General features: G+C 40.3%; 2 protein-coding genes and 1 long non-coding RNA gene across 4 annotated transcripts in view; 2 read left to right on the top strand and 1 right to left on the bottom strand.

Annotated features, from left to right (window-relative positions):
• The window catches only part of LOC139416405 (retention in endoplasmic reticulum sorting receptor 1), a 21386-nt gene extending 17087 nt beyond the window's left edge, over positions 1-4299 (top strand). The window contains exons 7-8 of one of the 2 annotated variants that reach the window (XM_071164988.1): positions 1773-1827; positions 3731-4299. In XM_071164988.1, coding sequence (XP_071021089.1) covers positions 1773-1827; positions 3731-3741 — 66 coding nt within the window. In that variant the 3' untranslated portion in view covers positions 3742-4299. Of the gene's footprint in view, positions 1-1772; positions 2113-3730 lie in introns of those variants that run through there. The other variant, XM_071164987.1, reaches the window with a different exon arrangement.
• The window catches only part of LOC139416406 (uncharacterized), a 24533-nt gene extending 10414 nt beyond the window's left edge, over positions 1-14119 (bottom strand). The window contains exon 1 of the long non-coding RNA XR_011635092.1: positions 13980-14119. This is a non-coding gene — a long non-coding RNA (uncharacterized lncRNA). The remainder of the gene's footprint in view (positions 1-13979) is intronic.
• LOC139416994 (taste receptor type 1 member 1-like) lies at positions 4892-11981 on the top strand. Its single transcript, XM_071166227.1, has 6 exons — positions 4892-5031; positions 7335-7632; positions 7908-8651; positions 10328-10537; positions 10649-10769; positions 11053-11981. Exons 2-6 carry the CDS (start codon positions 7363-7365, stop codon positions 11979-11981), a joined length of 2274 nt encoding a protein of 757 aa, XP_071022328.1. The 5' UTR covers positions 4892-5031; positions 7335-7362.

Genomic DNA, 14119 nt, shown 5'->3' with positions numbered 1-14119 from the left:
TTTGTTAAAATCCCCAGCTACAATAAATGCAGCCTTAGGATATGTGGTTTCCAGTTTGCATAAAGTCCAGTGAAGTTCTTTGAGGGCCGTCGTGGTATCAGCTTGAGGGGGGTTATACACAGCTGTGACTACCACCGAAGAGAATTCTCTTGGGAGGTAATACGGTCGGCATTTTATTGAGGTATTCTAGGTTGGGTGAACAAAAGGACTTGAGTTCCCGGAATGTTATCACAATCACACCATGAGTAGTTAATCATACACCCTCGCCCTTCTTCTTCCCGGAGAGATATTTATTCCTGTCTGCCCGATGAACTGAGAACCCAGCTGGCTCAACGGACTCAGACAGTATATCCCAAGAGAGCCATGTTTCCATGGAACTGAGTATGTTACAATCCCTGATGTCTCTCTGGAAGGAAATGCTCGCCCTTAGCTCATCAACTTTATCCAGAGACTGAACATTAGCGAGTAATATACTCGGAAGCGGTGGGTGGTGTGCGCACCTCCTGAGTCAGACTCAGGCTCACCCCCTTCCCATCGGCGGTGTTTTGGAACAGCCTCTGGAATCAGTTAAATTGCCCTGGAGGGTACGAACAAATGATCCGATTCGAGATAGTCGTATTCCTGGTCGTTATGCTGGTGAGTTACCGCCGCTCTGATATCCAAAGGTTCTTCCCAAACAGTATGTAATAACATAAAAAATATCATGGGCTAATAATGTAAGAAATAACAGATTTTAAAAATACTGCAGTAGGGCCTCCCGGGTGGCGCAGTGGTTAAGGGCGCTGTACTGCAGCGCCAGCTGTGCCACCAGAGACTCTGGGTTCGCGCCTAGGCTCTGTCGACCGCGACCGAGAGGTCTGTGGGGCGACGCACAATTGGCCTAGCGTCGTCCGGGTTAGGGAGGGTTTGGCCGGTAGGGATATCCTTGTCTCATCGCGCACCAGCGACTCCTGTGGCGGGCCGGGCGCAGTGCACGCTAACCAAGGTTGCCAGGTGCATGGTGTTTCCTCGACACATTGGTGCGGCTGGCTTCCGGGTTGGATGCGCGCTGTGTTAAGAAGCAGTGCGGTTTGGTTGGGTTGTGTATCGGAGGATGCATGACTTTCAACCTTCGTCTCTCCCGAGCCCGTACGGGAGTTGTAGCGATGAGACATGATAGTAGCTACTAACAATTGGATACTACGAAATTGGGGAGAAAAAAGGGGGTAAAATAAATAAAAATACTGCAGTTTCCTAAGAGCTAGAAGCACGGCAGCCCTGTCCGTCAGCGCCATATACAATCCATGTCTCATTTGTCTCAAGGCTTGAAACATCCTTCTTTAACCTGTCTCATTCTCTTCATCTATACTGATTTGGATATAACAAGTGACATCAATAAAGGTTCATAGCTTTCACCTGGTCAGTCTGTCATGGAAAGAGCAGGTGTTCCTAATGTTTTGTACAGTCAGTTGCCCTACGAATTGTGCAAAGTTGGTAAAATCTTATTCAACATGATTCACAGCTGTAATGGCTGCAAAATATATATTCCACCAAGTCTTCACTCTGGGGTGTGAAGACCTACACAATCAAAACATCTTTTATTTATTTTTTTATTTTGAATATTTTCTTACATTTTTCTTTCACTTTCAGAATGTATAGGTTGCGGATATTTTTTTTTATGTAATACATTTTCATTTTTAAAGCAGTAAAATGTGAACTGTGCTGTGACTTTCACTATTACTTTCTTCTTTGAATTACAATGTGGCTAACTCCGTCTTTTCTCCTACTTCCAGCATATGGTCAAGTATAGATACCTACCCTTCACGCACGGGAAGAGGACTTACAGAGGCAAGGAAGACACAGGGAAACCTTTTGCTAGTTAAAATAACCCCCCCACCCCCTTCCCCCATTTTGAAAATGAAAAGTTGTGGAAAAAGAGTATATGGTGGAGAACAGGGGTCAATGATTGTCTGTGAGGGGATTGAAGAAAAAAAAGAGAAATGGGAAAAGAGAGTTTTGATCCAAAATGGTGACAGTGATTGATGTTATTAGTGCTGAGGATTGCTGTAGTCACAAGAAAACTCTGCCTTTGGTTATTATGGGGATATGAGTCGGTGAGCCATCTTGCAGCCGCGGGATAACATTGTCTTAAGTCAGTGGATGAAACGCAGTGTCGCCCTTTGCCTTGTAACCCCATGGGGTAAGTATAAACTCTGCTAGAGGGGGCGGCACTGGATGAATTTCAGTAGAAATTTCAGTTGTGGATTCTTAACGACTATCCCTTTTCAACTGCTGTGCACTGCTCTGTCTCCAAGCAAAGTAACTACTTTTGATTGAAGACTTGGTACCTACTCGTTTATAACGTGTAATTATGGGAAGTCCTTAGGTTTAGATTGAAATAACGATAAGATGTAACATTTTGAAATTGAAGTAAATATGAAATATTTAAATTGATGAATGATGTGTCTCTGAGATCAAGTGTATTTTTGTGCCGGCTTGAACCCCCCCCACCCCACCCTCACCCCCCCAACCTAAATTTGTCCACTGTATTTTAATGCAGTTACTTTTCAATGACTGGTTATGCTTCACTTGAACAAGGATTCACTAACTACATACAATACCTATCATACTGTAACTATTCAGAACCATAATCCAACCATCTATTTATGGCAAAAGCAGTGATTTATGTATAGGAGGTTGGCTAGATAACAAGTCAGCTAAGAGTGCAAATCCCTGCATGGCCAAGACTGAGTTAGTATACTCTCCAGAGAATAAACCATCATGGAGGATTATGAAATGTTTCATGTCATGTTTTTTTAAGACATTATGTACAGTGAGGTTTAAGAATGCCTCGTTCAAGTTAAGTGTGGCTGATTTTATTAAAATGTGTTCTTGTTTTGCCCTATGTAGCCATATAATCCCTTTTTGTGTTTAGTCCACCTGCTTTCCCATCATGTCAGAAGACGCTTTGCTTGTACAGTCGAAGATAAATATAATACTGTGTCATTCAGCACTCCTGGAAACTAAATGATAGAGATTACTTTATGGAGGTGGCATCTAGCTATGGACGAGCCAATCAAGTTAAACCTCAGATTTTTGTGATGCGCCCCCCTGTGAATATAATTTTAAATAGTTCATTTTTCGAGTTTAGATTTCTTAAAGTAACTGTCCAGTGTTTCCAGATTTCTATGAAATATGACCTATAATTAATTACAATAGAGGTGAAATAGTTTTCCTTCCAAAAAATAGTTATTAAATATGTAAAACAGTACATTTTCTGTGTTGAAATGGTGTGGGCATATCCCAACAGAATGGTGTGGGCGTATACTGGTCATAAAAAATGTGAATTCAAGTAGACCGCTGATTGGCCAGCTCCTCCTCAGGAGGATGACAACATCCTCCATGAGGAAATGGCTAGTGTTTTTTTTTTTTAAAGGTGTGTATGACACAAGTTTGAGGTGTGGTTTTTGAAGTGTACAAGTATAGAATGAGACAACATTATTTGTGTATGAGTTAACAGAAAAGTTAGATTTTCTCTGGACAGTTACTTTAAAATGTACTTTATAGTATCATTATAGAATAATAATGAAATACCTTCTACACTGAGGCCAACTGTTTAGAAACTGGGGTCCATTCCATGCAAATATAGCAGTCTTGATAAACTCATATTCTGTATTTTACTTTAGACAAATATGTGGTAATCTACTAATCATTCCAAACAAAAATATTTTCTCTCTCTCTTCTTTTGCAGAGGAAACATAAGAAAATTGAGATTGAGAGCTTTTAATGTAACAAATGGATGAAGGGGGTTGTGAACACTTTTTTTTCTTTTTGGCCCCCACCCCTCACATTTTTGGGCATTTTTATCAGTATGCCGGTCAGGTATCTTATGAAAAGTGTGCAGTAGTATTTTTGGTAACCAGAGAGACATTTTGGAAAACCTTTGATCAGCCCTGTAAAGAAGGATCAGACTTTTTTCCCCCTGTCAAAGTACATCATGTTTCCAAGAGTTGTCTTGTGGATTTATATATATGGCAAAGATAACATTTGTTTAGAGATTATTTTGAACGTTATTTTTTCTTCGGACATTATAAGGCTACTATTTCCAAGTGTTCAATTTATCATATGCCATATAAAAAAAAATGAATGAAAACAAAACCTGGTAAAATTGGATTCTAGATTTATAAACACTTTCTCAAGAAAGAGATTGCATGTTCTTGTTTTTTCTTGTGCTGCAATTATAAACAAAACTTGATTTTAATAACTTTAAGTGTATTTTTTTCACTCCAATTGCTATTAAAGAAACTGTGTCCCTTCTAATGAGGTGGCTGTTTCTGCTTCATGCTTTGGGACCGCTGACATTTTGTCAACGTTCATCCATATTTGCTTTTTAGAAATAACTATTACATTGATACATGTGTATTACTGTATGAGGTATATTGTGTATCTATTCACTGACACATCTTGTGTTTGGAAAACAAGTCCATTAATCATTGCGCAAATGTTACATTTGCAGAAAGGATGGAGCTAGTCATGGTACATTTGACCCACCTGGGTAGGGTTGGACAGTGAAATCAATCAATGCTCTCGGTGCCAACTCCTTTACCACACCATTCATCCTTTAAACCAGTACCAGCAATTCAATGCACATTTCTAGTTCACTTCGGGTCATGGATTTCCTGTTCAGTGCTGCACATTTGCTTCCAGTCTGACTGAGGAACTCCTGCCTGATGTAATGGTGCATATAAATCATTGCATGTAAAGCATCCCTATGCAAAGTGGGGGAGCCATCTTCACCAGTACCTGAGCATTTGGTGTAGGCACAGCCCCTCTTGTCTTCTCAGACTGACTACATGTGAAGGCAACGATGAAACATCTCCTGGCCTTGCTGGTAATGCTGGGGTCTTTTCAGCATGCCTTACCTGAATCATATTCTTGCTCAGCCTCTGAGTTTAAACTAGATGGAGAATACATACTGGGAGGCCTTTTCGACATTCATCATCGCAACAGCTCGGTTGTTTACAACCGACCGGTGATTGTGGATTGCTCTCGGTGAGTGCTGTAGCACACCATTCAACATACCTTTCAACCATCAGGGAAATCGTATCTCTGGTCCTGGAGAGCCACTGGGCGTGCAGTTTTTCTTCCAGCCCAATATTAACACAACCAATGTAATTAAGCAATGTTCGTACTGAAGACCAAGTTGATTGTCAACTTGTTCTAGTTTTGGGTTGAAATAAAAGCCTGCATACCCAGTACCTCTCCAGAAACTGAGTTGGAGACACCTGAGTTCAATCCATGTAAGTAACTTGAAATGTTATAGTACTGTAAATGTATTATACCAAATGTTTAACCTCACTTAAAGGAGCAATCTGCAGCAATAACAAAGCGGGCACCCCACCTCTGTTTTGGTAAATAGCTGAGGGATGGGTCTGGAGAAATGTAACCACTTTCAAATGTACAGTATATACTATGGAGGCGTGGACTGACCCTCCATGAGATCAAAATTATAGTTTCAAATGTTTTTTGAGACTATACAGTGTATCTACAATTACATTGTTTACTAACTTTGGGGTAAAAAAAATGTGTATGTTGGGTTCTGATGGGGTACGACGTAGTGATGAGCATTCCAAGTCTTTTCAGTAAACCGGCACATTTGGATTCGTTCAGCTAAGAGAGACATTAATTTGGCTCCCAAACAGCTCTTCGCTCATTAGCGCTTAAAAATTTACCTAAAACAATGTAAAAATTGCTAATCTCTTATATAAAGCCTACAAACCTGCCTGCAGGGTTGGGTAGGTTACTTTCTTTAAATGTAATCTGTTACCGTTACTAGTTACCTGTACAAAATTGTAATCAGTAATGTAACTTTCCTTTACTTTTTGGATTACTTTCCCCTTGAGGCATTAGAAGACAAAAAGGATCCAGCAAACGCATTTGATGTGTCATAATAGTGGTCTCCGACTTGTGATCAGACTCGCTCAGGTGGAACAAAGTTAAACTTGCATATTTTTTAAATTCTGAATGGAATATCATTGAGAAAACAGAAAGGTGTCCATGTATTTCTTCCCACAAACATCCTTTCTGAATTGAAAAGTAATCCAAGAAGTAATCCTAGTTGTTCAAGGTATCCGTAATCTGATTACAATATTTTTGCTGGTGACGTAACTGGTTCGTTTTTTTGTAATCAGATTACATGCAATTGATTACATGCAATCAGTTACTCCTAACCCCTCTTTGCCTGCCATTATGTGAGATCGTGAAATTAGTTTTCTTTTACCTGAACAAATTATTGTGGCCTGCAACGAAAGAAAAAAAAAATTCAATGAACGCACTGCAAAAATGTGTGGTGGACCAGAAAATGTCTCTCCCCTCACTATGTATTGTTCCTGCAGTGAGGAATTACAATCTTCAGAGAATGTTTTTATAACTTATCTACAGATAATCGTTATCTGGAGATCAGAAAGCGGTAGTAGAATGCAAATCAGGGAAACAAATTAACGGCTTTTTTACAGATGTGATTCAGTTCCCGACGTTCACCCAAAAGAGCCATTCAAAAAGATCAGTTAGTTTGTGCACAACCCATCACTATACGATTGTTGAGCTAAGCTCATGAAGTCAATTATAAGAATATAAGAATGAATGTGTATATATCATTAATTTAAAAGTAAAACTTTGGATGCACCAATCGCAGATTGACACTTTAAAGGGAATGTTGAGTTTTTTACAACTTCATGTTGTAAAGTAGTCTATTGGTCAGGATAAACTGTAATCCGTGGTATGGTTTTCTTTAAACAGCCACCACAAACAAGCTAACTTTAACTAATGCCAGCTAAAAATCAATGACTGGGGCATGTGGCAAGTGACTGGGGCATGTGGCACATGATAAAAGAAGGGCCAAATCACATTTTAAAGTAATCTTAAACCAAATACTTGAGTTGATTACATTCTTGCCCTATGTGCCTCGTGCCCCAATCACTCCCACTGTTTTTAACTGTTGGCTAAAGTTAGCTAAAGTTTGTAATGGCTGTTGTGATGCAAAACTCGTCATACCGGCTGTATTTATACCTTGAAAAGCAATAGCTCAGATACACATGAAAACATGAAATGACCCTGGGAATTGATAGAACATCACTCAGACATGCACAAAACAATATATAACATTACAAATGGGTGAATCTTTCCTTTAAGTTGTAAAATACTAAACTTCCCCTTTAACAAAGTAAATTGACAAATTAGGTGAAACAAACCGCAGTATGTGAAGTGATTAAACACTTCAAATTGCATATGCCAGTAGTCACACCAGGAAAAATCTACTAATTTGCTGTGTGTACACCCTGTTCCTCTTTCCACAGACAGTCGTTTACCTTGTCAAGTTATCGGATGTTTCAGGTGATGAGGTTCGCTGTACAAGAGATCAATAACTCCAGCCTCATCCTGCCCAATGTATCGCTCGGTTATGAGATATTCGACCACTGCTCAGACAAATTCAACTTTCAGGCAATCTTAAATATGATCTCCAGAAATGGATCAATTCAAGTTCTGAGGTGCGTCAACGAGTATCTGTCCAAAGTCATAGCTGTGGCCGGTCCATTTAGAAGCATGGAGTCTATGACTGTTGCTCCCATGTTTGCGATGAATCTAATTCCCATGGTAATTCATACTTACTTTAGGTCATTTTGATCACTTTAAAAAAAAGTGTATTAAGGCTGGGGTACACCCAGAGAGCTACTGGGTGTGCAGGTATTTATTCCAGCCCTTCTCTAACATCAGGAGCTTGATTAACTGAATCAGGCGTGTTAAGAGCATGGCTGAAATAAAATTCTGCACTCCTAGTAGCTCTCTACTAGGAGGTTTGGGTAGGTCACCACCCTATTTGGGTTATTCTTGTCTATGTATGTCTAAAATGGACATCTTTTTCTTCACAGGTAAATTATGGGTCCTCCAGTTCTGTTTTAAGTGACAAGTGGAAATATCCCTCATTCCTGCGAACCACAGCTAGTAACAAAGACTTAATACATCTGATCATTCTGATTATACAGCACTTTAATTGGAACTGGGTTGCATTTGTCAGCAGCGGCGATGAGAACAGCCAAAATGGCCTCCAGCTGTTCAAAAGCAAGCTGAAAGACACGAAGATCTGCTTGGCTTATGCAAAAGAGCTCAACGAAATGTCTGATCACTATGAAATACTTCAACAGTTAGAGGGTCTTAGCATAGAGGTCATTATAGTTTTTGCCGGGCAGAGCAGCGCTGTTGCGTTCATTAAATCAGCAATCAAGCACAACATACACAGCAAAGTGTGGATTGCAGGCGACAGTTGGTCCTTGAACAAGAACCTCCCCAGATTGAGTGGAATCAAGGCGATTGGCACTATCATTGGAATAACAGAGACAGTGATGCCATTACCTGGGTTTAAGGATTTTGTCTATTTGTCCCAAACACAAAGGAATAATAGGCCTTCAACCTGTGAACAAACGCCATCCAGACAAACATGCAATCAAGCTTGTGACCTCTGTAGTGATGTGAGCCCAGAAGAGATCATCGGTGAAAACCCATCATATTCTTTCGCAACTTACTCTGCCATTTATGCTATGGCCCACGCGTTACATAATTTGTTACTATGTGACATTAAGGGATGCAGTGACAATGTAACTGTGTATCCATTTATGGTAAGCATTTGAAACTTTGCATATACACTACATGGCCAAAGGTATGTGGACACCTGCTCGTCGAACATTCCAAAATCATTGGCATTAATATGGAGTTGGTCCCCTCTTTGCTGCTATAACAGCCTCCACTCTTCTGGGAAGGCTTTCCACTAGATGTTGGAACATTGCTGCGGGCACTTCCTTACATTCAGCCACAAGGGCATTAGTGATGTTGGGCACTGGTGTTGGGTGATTATGCCTGGCTCGCAGTCGGCGCTCCAATTCATCCCAAAGGTGTTTGATGAGGTCAGGGCTCTGTGCAGGCCAGTCGTCCCTCCACACGATCTCGTTACAAACCATTTCTGTATGGACCTCGCTTTTTGCACAGGGGAATTATGCTGAAACAGGAAAGGGCCTTCCACAAACTGTTGCCACAACGTTGGAAGTACAAATTGTCTAGAATGTCATTGTTTGCTTTAGAGATTTTCTTTCACTGGTTCTAAAGGGCCTAGCCTGAACCATGAAAAACAGACCCAGACCATTATTCCTCCTCCACCAAACTTTGCAGTTGGCACTATACATTAGGGCAGGTAGCGTTCTCCTGGCATCCACCAAACCCAGATTTGTCCGTCGGACTGACAGATTTTGAAGTGTGATTCATTACTCCAGAGAACACATTCCACTGCTCCAGAGTGCAGTGACGGTGAGCTTTAAACCACTCCAGCCGATGCTTGGCATTGCGAATGGTGATCTTAGGCTTGTGTGCGGCTGCTCGTCCATCAAAACCCATTTCATGAAGCTCCCGAAGGACAGTTCTTATGCTGACATTGCTTCCAGAGGCAGTTTGGGACTCGGTAGTAAGTGTTGCAACCAAGGACAGACAAGCTATGCACTTCAGCACTCGGTGGTCCCGTTCTGTGAGCTTGTGTGGCCTACCACTTCGCGGCTGAGCTGTTGTTGCTCCTAGACGTTTCTGCATCACAATAATAGCACTTTACAGTTGACTGGGGCAGGTCTATCAGGGCAGAAAGTGTTACGAACTGACTTGTTGGAAAGGAGGCATCTTGTGATGGTGCCACGTTGTAAGTCACTGAGCTCTTCAGTACGGGCCATTCTACTGCCAATGTTTGTCTATGGCGATTGCATGGCTGTGTGCTCGATTTTATACACGGGGAGTGGCTGAAATATCTGAATCCACTCATTTGAAAGGGTGTCCACATACTTTTGTTTGAAGAGAAATGGCGTTACAATATTGAAGAATACATCAATTGAAAGGATGCATCTAGGCTACACTTGTGATAAATTAGGTTATGGGGAGGCTGGAGTGTGCCTTTAAAGGTAGATTTAGCATGTGACATCATCAAACACTGTAGGGCAACTTCCCGCTTACAGACAACAGCATCAATAGAAGCAACATTTGAACCTGCCAGGACAGCCATTATCTGTTTGCTCTAATTTGTGGCCTGCCCATATTGCCACATTTGGAAAAGCCAATTGTGCCAGATTTTGTTGACGTCAGTAATCAAAATTCGTACCCCAACGTGTCTGATGTTGTCATTGCTAAGTCTACCTTTAAATGTCCACACCTTTGTGAACCTTTGAAAGTGTGAATCAATAGTGAATAATCCCTATAACATTGTTATAGTGTTTACACACCACAAATGCTCTTGCAACACTACATTCTTGTCTGATTTCAGCTTCTCCGAGAATTAAAGAGGTCAAATTTCACAATATTGAACCGGCATATTGAGTTTGACAGCAATGGAGACCCGACATCTACTTCTTATGCTATTGTTTTCTGGAACCAGAGTGGCCAGGCCGAGAAAGTTGGCTCTTATGAAACTGATCCAACACTTGACGTTCCCTTCTCTATCAACAACACTCAAATTCACTGGTATGCTGACCAAGTAAGTCATTTTTTCTGGTTTTAATAAATCATAAATCATTAATGAATCATATTTTTCCATTTTACATGTATGACAAAGTCCACTTAATCGCAACCTTTGGTCTTTCTGAAGGTGCCTGTCGCACGCTGTTCCCCTGAATGTTCCGAAGGATTTGCAAAGAAGATAGATGGACTCCATCAATGTTGTTTCCAGTGTAACGTCTGCCCTGGTATGACTTATGTCAACTACACAGGTAAGAGGTCCAGGGATAAAGAGAGAAATCTTATTGGATGATGGTGTCCATTGACACTCGTGGGGGTTAAAGTAAGAAGAAAAGGAATGTGACATTATTTATGTAGATTTTTGTTTCAGCTTGTTTTTGGTGTTTTGCTTCCTACTAGAAAACACACTTCACACCTGGTCCAAATGTTACCATAGACCTACTAATTCTGTCCTCATGAGCTCTTCCACTGGAGATGATATAATGCATGCATGGTGCCTGGCTCATCATTGACTATCGTCTTCTTGCCAAACAGACGACCCATACAGCTGCATCGACTGTAGGAAGACAGAGTGGTCCAAACCAGGAAGCACCTTTTGCACACAGCGTTCAGTGGAGTATATACTTTTCACAGACCCTATCGCCATCACACTCATGTTTTCCACAGGCGTCCTGTTAGCGCTAACACTAGCCATTGTCATTCTTTTTGCACTGAACTATGACAAGCCGGTTGTTAAGTCTGCCGGTGGGCCAATGTGTTTCCTTCTTCTGGGCTGCTTGAGTGCAAGCAGTATCAGTGTGTTCTTTTTCTTTGGGAAACCAACAGTGACCAATTGTGTGTTGAGGTATTTTCTATTTTTGTTGTTCTACACTGTCTGTTTAGGCTGTTTCGCTGTGCGCTCCTTTCAAATAGTGTGCATTTTCAAAATGGCCACCAAGTTCCCTAAGATTCACAGCTGGTGGGTGAAGCACAATGGACAGTGGTGGCTCATAGCCATAGTCTTTGTTCTTCAGCTGTTGTTGCTTACAACAGTGTTCACTGCCAGCCCTCCCACACCAGTCAATGACATGACATCATACAGAGATCAAATAATACTAAAGTGTGCCATGAGAAGAACAGTGATCATGTTCTTGTTATTGACTATAGTCTTGGTAAGTCTTTGCTTTATTTTCTCATACATGGGGAAAGACCTGCCCAAAAACTACAATGAGTCCAAAGCAATCACCTTGTACCTGCTTTTCCTTATACTTACATGGATCACTTTCTGTACAGCAAGCATATTATACCATGGTAAATATTTACAGTTATTCAATGCAATGTCAGTGCTTTCCAGTTCATACAGCATCCTCTTCTGCTACTTTCTCCCGAAGTGCTACATCATTATCTTTCAGCCGCAGAAAAATACACAACAGCATTTCCAAGGGATCATCCAACGTTATACTCAAAACATCAGTAGTAAGTAGTTGAAAATAGTTCATTTCAACTGTTTTACTGAATCAAGGAAATGCTTTTCTTGCTAGAATTGTTTACTAGTATTGATTAATCTTACCCCTTGACTTTTTCAACATTTTGTTGTCTTACAGCCTGAATCTATAATGGATTAAATTGAGATTTTGGGTCGCTGGCCTACACACAATACCCCATAATGTCAAATTGGAATGGTTTGTAAAAATGTTTACTAATTAATAAAAAAATGAAACGCTGAAATGTCTTGAATCAATAAGTATTCAAGCCCTTTGTTATGACAAGTCTAAATAATTTCAGGAGTAAAAAGTTGTTTAACAAGTCACGTAATAAGTTGCATGGAATTTAACATGATTTTTGCATGACTACTTCATCTCTGTACACTTTGGATGACATATCAATCATGGAGGCTGCTGAGGGGAGGACAGCTCATAATAATAGCTGGAACGGAGTACATGGAATGGCATTTAACACATGGAAACCATGTGATTGATGTATTTGATAACATTCCACCTATTAAGGTGCCACGAACCTCCTGTGGTATCAATACATTCAGTCACTACAAAGATACAGGCGTCCTTCCTAACTCAGTTGCCGGAGAGGAAGGAAACTGCTCAGGGATTTCACCGTGAAGCCAGTGGTGACTATAAAACAGTTACAGGGTTTAATGGCTGTGATAGGAGAAAACTGAGGATGGATCAACAACATTGTAGTTTCTCCACAATACTCACCTAATTGACAGTGAAAGAAAGAAGCCGGTACACAATACAAAATATTCCAAAACATGCATCCTGTTTGCAACAAGGCACTAAAGTAAAACTGCAAAAAATGTGGCAAAGAAATTAACTTTATATCCTGAATACAAAGTGTTATGTTTGGAGCAAATCCAACACATCACTGAGTACTACTCTTCATATTTTCAAGCATGTTGGTGGCTGCATCATGTTATGGGTATGGTTGTCATCGGCAATAACTAGGGAGTTATTTTAGTATGAAAAGAAACAGAATAAAGCTAAGCACAGGCGAAATTCTAGAGGGAAACATGGTCTGCTTTCCAACAGACACTGGGAGACAAATTCTCCTTTCAGCAGGACAACCTAAAACACAAGGCCAAATATACACCGGAGTTGCTTACCAAGATGACGTTGAATGTTTCTGAATGGCCTAGTTACAGTTTCGACTTAAATAGGCTTGAAAATGTATGGCAAGTCTTGAAAAGGGCTGTCTAGCTAGAATCAACAACCAACTTGACAGAGCTTGAAGACTTTTTAAAGAATAATGTACAAATATTGTACAATCCAGGTGTGCAAAGCTCTTAAGACTTACCCAGAAAGGCTCACAGCTGTAATCGCTACCAAAGGTGATTCTAACATGCATTGACTCAGGGCTGTGACCTCATTATGTAAATTAAATATTTTTGTTTTTAATTTTGATTAGCAAAAACTTCTATAAACATGTTTTCACTTTGTCATTATGTGGTATTGTGTGTAGATGGGTGAAAATAAAAAAGATTTTAATCAATTTAGAATTCAGGCTGTAACAAAACAAAATGTGGAATAAGTCAAGGGGCATGGATCATTTCTGAAGGCACTGTATTTATGCTGGTATGATTTATATCTATAATACCTTTTATGTAAGTATTTGGATTAAGTAGACTCACATATTGCATAAATTTAGAACAGATTGTCACGTTCTGACATTAGTTGCTTTGTTTTTGTCTTTGTTTTAGTATGGTCAGGGCGTGAGTTGGGGTGGGCAGTCTGTTTGTTTTTCTATGTTGGTTTTTGAGTTCGGCCTAGTATGGTTCTCAATCAGAGGCAGCTGTCAATTGCTGTCCCTGATTGAGAATCATACTTAGGTAGCCTGGGTTTCAGTTGTGGGTGTTTGTCTTCCATGTCAGTGTTTGTCGCCACACAGGACTGTTTCGTTTCTTCACGTTTATTATTTTGTTCCAGTGTTCAGTTGTGCTTTTTAAATAAATCAATATGGACACTTACCACGTTGCGTTTTGGTCCTCCGATCCTTCTCGCTTCGTTAAACAGATGTCATGAGTTTTAGGCATATCAAAGCAATTTGTCATTATGCTGCAAAAGTTTGAAGTAAATGTACTCCTTATGTTCTCCTTGTGTGCTTTTTA

Source organism: Oncorhynchus clarkii, chromosome 9 (assembly GCF_045791955.1).
Source record: "Oncorhynchus clarkii lewisi isolate Uvic-CL-2024 chromosome 9, UVic_Ocla_1.0, whole genome shotgun sequence".
In the NCBI taxonomy this organism is placed as follows: Eukaryota; Metazoa; Chordata; class Actinopteri; order Salmoniformes; family Salmonidae; genus Oncorhynchus; species Oncorhynchus clarkii.
The sequence above is the reverse complement of the archived record's forward strand: the minus strand, read 5'-3'. Positions and strand labels throughout refer to the sequence as shown.

Coding starts and splice junctions, on each gene's coding strand:
- LOC139416994 (XM_071166227.1), top strand. CDS start 7,363: ATGTTTCAGGTGATGAGGTTCGCTGTACAAGAGATCAATAACTCCAGC. Junction 7,633..7,907: donor CGATGAATCTAATTCCCATG/GTAATTCATACT, acceptor TTTTCTTCACAG/GTAAATTATGGGTCCTCCAG. Junction 10,538..10,648: donor TTCACTGGTATGCTGACCAA/GTAAGTCATTTT, acceptor GTCTTTCTGAAG/GTGCCTGTCGCACGCTGTTC.